General features: G+C 51.2%; 1 protein-coding gene across 1 annotated transcript in view; it reads right to left on the reverse strand.

Annotated features, from left to right (window-relative positions):
- The window catches only part of LOC108802215 (myosin light chain kinase, smooth muscle-like), a 110345-nt gene that overhangs the window by 76668 nt on the left and 26263 nt on the right, over nt 1-7414 (reverse strand). Inside the window, exons 6-7 of the mRNA XM_018574084.1 lie at nt 4707-4725; nt 1741-3158 (exon numbers count right to left, since the gene is read on the reverse strand). Of these exons, the coding sequence (XP_018429586.1) occupies nt 1741-3158; nt 4707-4725 (1437 nt within the window). The remainder of the gene's footprint in view (nt 1-1740; nt 3159-4706; nt 4726-7414) is intronic.

Genomic DNA, 7414 nt, shown 5'->3' on the forward strand with positions numbered 1-7414 from the left:
GGAGACTGAGGAAATGCTTCCTCCTGCCTGAAGCAGACTGATCACTGGGGGAGGGGAGCCTGAGGAAATGCTTCCTCCTGCCTGCAGCAGACTGATCACTGGGGGAGGGGAGACTGAGGAAACGCTTCCTCCTGCATGCAGCAGACTGATCACTGGGGGAGGGGAGACTGAGGAAATGCTTCCACCTGCCTGAAGCAGACTGATCACTGGGGGAGGGGAGACTGAGGAAACGCTTCCTCCTGCTGCTGGCTCCAAAACCAGCGCCTACAGCCTCTGCCCCCTTCCACTCTGGCGGTCCATGGCCTGTTGACATCATTTTGTATAATGTCTGGTTCATAGACCTGCATCAGACATGAGGACGATGATGAGGATTGGTCAGAGTGGAGAGGTGAGTGGGGACCAGGTAAGTAAATCTGCTGCATAGAATCCCCCCCAGACAGTAATCGGGGGAGCCCCGGTGCAAGGCGAGGGTTTCCTTGCAGTTATGCATGTTACGTGTGATGGTGCATTGTGGTGCCATTCGTTGCATACAGCCCCCTAATGCACCCCCAAAATGAATGTATGATGCAACACTGTAGCGCAGCAGAATATAGGGTGTCCTGTGCGTTGCATTGAGAAAGAAAACTCAGTCAGCTATTCAGCGCCTATTTCTTCATGCATTGAGGTGCATTACAGTCCATTCATTGCGCTCCGGCTGTTCCCATTGCTCCACATCGTGTGCCAACACAAGAAAAGCCATGCGCTGCTCCGCACTGCATTGTGGTGTGAATGGACCCTAAGGGGTTTTGGCTGCCCCGACATCAACTGCATGTTAAAGGAGAAGTATGAGGTGAGTGATGTCCACGCATCCTCATAGTTAGAGCCGACCTGTGACAAAGAAGCGGTCACACGTCGGCTCTATCGATCGGGAAGTGAGCAGAAACATGCAGCCGATCAGCTCACTTCCCCATCATCTCCCTGCAGAGAGCCGTGACTGTCAGTCACGGCTCCCTGCAGGGATTCCCCCCCTCCCCTGTCCGATCCTCCAGCGCTGACTGGCAGAACGGGGAGGGGGCGGGTACAGCTGGCTCTGCCTCTAGATAGGCAGAGCCAGCTGTCACTCACGCAGCTGGGCGGATCCAGACAGTAATGTCGGGATCCGTCCCGGCTGCGGCGCTCACAATAGCCGGCTATACTGAGCTTTGGGTGACGGGAGGAGGTTAGTATGTGTCTTCCCGTGACCCTAAAGAGAACTATGGGGAAAAACACTGACCCCCATTGCAGGGGCGTGCCGAGGCTGGGTGACACCCGGAGCGGTAACCGAGTGTCACCCCGCCGAGACGTCACTGCGCATGCGCGGCAGTATTCTGATACCTGCCGGCGGCCATCTTGGTGATGGACGCCGGCAGAGAGAGGAGGGGACAGCCACCCGGCGGGATAAGGTATGCCGCCGGGTCCCCTCCTCTCTCCTGATACTGTCGGGCATTCGGTCCATGACCGTGCGCCCGACTTTTCAAAAGGGGGGGTGACACCAAAATGACTGAGAGTCATTTTGGTGTCACCCCTCCAATGGTGTCACCCGGGTGCGGGCCGCACCCCCCTTGTGACGCCACTGCCCCATTTTTCTCTTTTAAGGGTTCTGAGGAGGTTTTTTTGGTTATATTGCTTGAACTCAGATTTCCTGCGTCTTTTATAACCTGACAATGTAACTTTATAACACTCTAATGCGATCAGACTGCATGTGATGAATAGCGCAGATACCTTTGCAGCGGAAAGTGACACTGCTGCCTTCCAGCGCCTCCTGACTTGGTGGCGTGAGATCAAACTTTGGAGCGGTCCCGCTATCAGAACCGTCAGTCTCTGCTGCCCCCTTCTGGTCATCCCCAGACACAAGAGACACCTTCCGGATTTTGGAGCCCTCCACGTTGTCACCCTTCTGTCCGGCGACGTTACGGCCGGTTTCAGGCGTGGGAAGGATTTTTACAGACTTCAGAGTGATGGTGCTGGACGATTTCTGCTGATACTTCCCATCGGCAACGCCACCGGAGGAGGTGACCTCAGCGGCTGGCCCTCCATGGTGGACACCAGATATGATGTTGTTGGGCACATCTGGTTTGGGGTTTGGGGAAGACCTTTTTTTAAGTAAAATGTTGGTGGTTGACTGGCAGGTGTTGGCGGCTCCTTTGGTCTGGTCCGGTTTGGGGGCGATGTATTGCGCACTTTTCAAAGACGTCTCTTTGGTGGCCACACGTGAGGTCTTCAGAGGAGGCTCAGCTGGAGCGGAGTCTCTAGTTTTGTCATGGATGGATATGAAGGTCGTCTCTCCTTTCGCCCTGAGAGATACAGAGGCCTCCATTGAAGACTTATCAGCCAACGTTACGCCATCTGTTGCGGAAATATCGGCCGGCCTGACCGATCCCAGCTTCCGGTTGCCATTGGGCAAAACATTCTCTTTTCTCGAGTCGGACGTCCACACATCGGTCACTTTCGTTGTTGCGCTTGGTGTACAATGGCGCCCAATGTTGTGTCTTGTACTTCTGGAAGCCAAGGAGCCGGTCTCCATAGGGGATGGACTTTGGGCCTCTGGTGTCTTCTGGAATGACCTCACCTTAGACTCTATGCTACCTGAACAGCTTGATACCGCAGACGAGGCCGCCTTCGGAGGACCGGACTTTGCCTCTTTCTCAACGGGAGGTTTAGCCTTCAAGTCTAAACTTCGAGGATTTGCTTCACTGGAGGGTTTGGTCTCGGCCTCCCTAGAACGGACTCGTGATTTGTCCTTTGGATCCAGCATTGAGGTATAACGGGAGACGACGGACGGCGTCTCTCTGGCTGTTCTGGTGGTCGGAGCCTTTGCATAGCTGGTCGGCGCCGGCTCTTCGGATGGTTTGGGTCGGGAGGCAGCGGTTTGAGTGTCAGTGATTGGAGATGGCGCAGCTCTCAGGGAGGCGCTCGGGGACCCGGACCTTGGGCGGGAGCGCTGGGTTGTGGAGGACACCGGGGAGACAAAACTCGACTTGACTTTCACAGGCTCTGCATTGGGCTCGTGCTTCCAGGAGGAACTTTCCACGCTTTTCCTGTTTTCTGCCTCCCTGTGCATTTTAAGAATACCATTGGAGGAGACGGGAGGCTGAGGCTTGGCTGGTGGTGTCACAGAGCCCCCTAGTGGAGAGGAGATCCTGGAAAAGAATCAGCGGAGACATTTATCAGCCGAGGATACACTATCACAATCCTAATCTGTAATCATTGTCTGCAGTCACTATAGGCGACTCCGTCCGATGGAACAAAATATATTCAACTTAAAGCAGAACTCCGGGAATTCGCAAAGTCAACCCTGGGCAGCACAGTGGCGGAGTGGTTAGAGCTTCTGCCTTGCAGCACTGGGGGTCCCTGCTTCATATCCTAGGCAGGTCACTATCTGCAAGGAGTTTGGATGTTCTCCCTGTGCTTGCGTGGGTTTCCTCCCACACTCCAAAGACATGCTGGTAGGTTAATTGGCTCCTCTCTGTATGTGAGATAGGGGCCTTAGAGTGTAAGCTCCTTGATGGTAGGGACTGATATGAATGTGCAACTATGTAAAGTGCTGCGAAAAATTGTCGGCGCTGTATAAATACCCCTGACCCCCCCCATGTGTTCTATAGTTAGCTAGAATCTAACAGGTTCTCTGTAAAGCAAAGGACAAGTTTAGGATGAATCTATGCATCAAACAGAAGGGTACTCACTTGCATTAAACACCTCGCCCTCGCCTGTCCGCCACATCTCGTTAGTAGCCACAGAGAAGATGGTGACAGCGTTCTTGGTGTCAGTCTGCCTCATTACTGGGTCCTGCCCAACACGACCTAAAATCTGCACTTTGTTTAGGGCTGAAACACAACAACAAAAGAGAACCATTAAAAGCCAGCTACCTGGGACACATCCAGGCTACCTAGTAACAGCCAGGGGGGAGTGTCTGTACTGCCTACAGCAGCCAATCAGATTTAAGACTTAAAGAGGACCTCCGGGAACCTAAAAAGAAACCATTGCTAGCGGGCTAGCCCCCCACTGCAAGGGTTAACAGCTTGTTTTGATCTAGGGGCTCAAATTTAAAAAAATATATACTCACCTGAACCACGATCCCATCAGGCTGCTGGACTGGTCCCCGTAGCCTCTCCCCTGGGCTCTGCAGTGGTCTGGATCTTGGGAGGAGTTATGATAATATCAAAATGCCTGGATGTCAGTCTGGAGGAGTGGGCGTTCCTGGGCAGGCTGTATTTGCATGCAAACCGCCCACATGTGATGCTGAGCTTCCATGAGTGAAGGGGCTGTAATCCAATTAATGAAAGGGGCGGGGCCAGGGACAGTCAGGCTGGGGAGGACAGTATAGATGATGCTGGATGTTCTCCAGCCAGGAAATGAGGCGGGATCTATCTGACTTGCTGCAGCTTGTAATACACATTGTGAGGAGCTCCCAGTGTGCAGTGATATCAGAGGAAGAGGGGAGGAGCCGCTACAACTGTGCAAGACTGAAGGGGAGGACGGAGGTCAAATAGAAGACTGAAGGGAAGGACGGAGGTCAGATAGAAGACTGAAGGGAAGGACGGAGGTCAGATAGAAGACTGAAGGGGAGGACGGAGGTCAGATCTAAGGCTGAAGGGAGGACGGAGGTCAGACAGAAGTGTTGCATTACAGAGGAGATGAGGGTTTGATATCTATAAATCTAACATGAAGATGAAATGGAGATTACGTACCGGTCGGTCTTATCACAGCCTGGAAAAGAGAAGAGAACATTTATCAGTAAATAATCATCTTTTCGGTTATAATGTATCAGCCAAAAATCTACAAAACCGAGGACCTCCGCCTGGAACATGACAGCCGCTCAGCAGCCTTCCTCCTGTCAGAGAACGTGGGTACTCTCATTGCTGTAACTGGCTCACAGACACTATTCATATCATTATAACCATTCAGCGGGACGGAGACATCCGGCAGAACTCGCAGCAATTTCGGCAGTTTTAGGTCGGTGCCAAAAAAGCCATTATTGATTTAGGTTCTGAAGAGATTACATGATTTAGGAGTTCGGGGAGCCCGGATCTCAGCAACGCCGAAAATATTTCCCTCCGACTCCACAAACAAAAGCGCCCGGCCGGCGAGACGACGCGACACACGGAAATCCGTCTGGAGTATTAATACTACAAAACGAATAATCCAACAAAACCGACGCGGTGGTCGGGGAAAAAATATTACTTACTGATCCCCGAACCTTGCTACAGAAATGACAGAATCTGATCCTCTGTATCAGAGGGTAAGTAGAGATATGGATGGAGGGAGGCCGGTGGATGTGGTATATCTGGATTTCTCAAAGGCTTTTGATACGGTACCACACAAGTCTCCGCTCTAATTCATCCCAAAGGTGTTCTATGAGGTTGAGGTCAGGACTCTGTGCGGCCAGTCATGTTCCCCCGCCCCCCCCAAACTCCCCCATCCATGTCTTTATGGACCTTGCCGAAGACCTTGCACCCTTCGTTCTGGAGGGGGGCTACATCTCTTCCCCATGGTCCCTGTGTGTGTTGTAAAGTAGTCACCGCTCCAAGCTTAATCCCGGGATGGACTACAATCTCAATACAAATCAGTAAACTAAACATGAGATTGTAGTCCATCCCGGGGGGAGGGGGGGTTGGCTTGGAGCGGTGACTACTATCCAACACACACAGGGATCATGGGGAACAGACGTAGCCCCCCTCCAGAAGGAAGGACAGTGTCAGAGATGATTGGAGGATGTACAGCCGAGTGACACACAAATAAGATACATTGTTGTTGTTCGAAATTCAGGGACTTGAATGTATTTTTAAAGGAGAACTATGAGGGGGGGAGGGGGTGCTTTTTACTCCCCTCATAGTTCTAGCCGACCTGTGACAATGAAACTGTCACAGGTCGGCTCAGTAGATCAGGAGGTGAGCGAACACATTACCGGCGTTCGCTCACCTCTCGATCCTGTCACGGCTCTCTGCCGTGACAGGGGGAGGGGCTGGATTCCCCCCTCCCCGCTCCGATCCGTCAGCGCTGGCTGGCGGTACGGACGGGGGAGGGGGCGGGTACAGCTGGCTCTGCCTCTAGATAGGCAGAGCCAGCTGTCAGTCACGCAGCTGGGCGGATCCAGACATAATTGTCGGGATCCGCTTCAGCCGCGACGTCTCAGTATATAGGGAGCTACAGCTCCCTATATACTGGGCTTAGAGTGACGGGAGGACGCTAGTTTGTGTCCTCCCGTTACCCTAAGGAGAACTATGAGGAAAAGCACTGACCCCAGAGTTCTCCTTTAAGATTTAGCTCCGGAGTTTTATTGTCACTTTAACTGAAACATGAAACATTGTATCCGAAGGAAACACTGAAATCAGAAATCAGACTTCAGTGTTGGATAAATCTTATACAGAGGAACATACAGGGGATCAGAAACCATGACATGTGTAATATCCTTACAACAATATGGAGTCCAGAAGATTCTAAATAGGGATAATTTCAGGCTCAGTCCGCACTTGTGCTTAGGGGCAGGGATTGGGTCTGATTGGGTGGCGTGGAAGGATCATCCTCCTGTGTTTGGGAGAAGCTCCTTCCAGGTTCGGAGGAGCTCAGGTTTGGATGGGGTTATATCCAATCCCTTACTCTAAACTAGTGATCATTGTACAAAGGACGGACTGGATCGGACTTTAGCGAACATCGTGTTGCCATAAAAGAATGTTCAGACCACGAAGCCGTCACGTACAAGTGTCTCCTCATGTGATGAACGTTTGGTTACATGATGAATCCATAATGTGAGTTCAGTGTACGCCGTTCTCAGAACGGCTGGATGGAAGATCCCCCCACTAGATTATAATAATAGGGTTACAGATATTGCAGATTGGGGATCCCCCTTAGTCTGGCTGGACAAGGCGGCTTCTGATGGTTGTCAGTGATTTTATTTAGAATAATGGTGATTTCTATGAATGGATACAAAACAGCTGCACAATTTATTAATGTTTGGGGACAGAGTATCTTTGGGTCTATGGTAATTTACTATAAAGGAGGAACGTGTGGAAAAAGATTGTTAACCAAAATATATCATTTCATGAACGCTGAAGCCGAATTCCCAGTGAAGTTTATACGGAGGGGGGTGCAGGGCATTTTATTTGCACACTAGAGGGCGCTGTGTCACCACTACATATATAACATAGAGGCGACTTCACTATTACTGATAACAATGTATCAATGTATTAACTTATCATAAATCACATATTCAGCCAAATCAGCCCTCCTTCCTCACTTTTTATACACCGAGTGGCCGGATTATTATATACACCGAGTGGCCGGATTATTAAATACACCGAGTGGCCGGATTATTATATACACCGAGTGGCCGGATTATTATATACACCGAGTGGCCGGATTATTAAATACACCGAGTGGCCGGATTATTATATACACC

This window comes from Nanorana parkeri, unplaced genomic scaffold, assembly GCF_000935625.1.
Source record: "Nanorana parkeri isolate BGI_ZX_2015 unplaced genomic scaffold, ASM93562v1 scaffold2728, whole genome shotgun sequence".
Classification (NCBI taxonomy): domain Eukaryota; kingdom Metazoa; phylum Chordata; class Amphibia; order Anura; family Dicroglossidae; genus Nanorana; species Nanorana parkeri.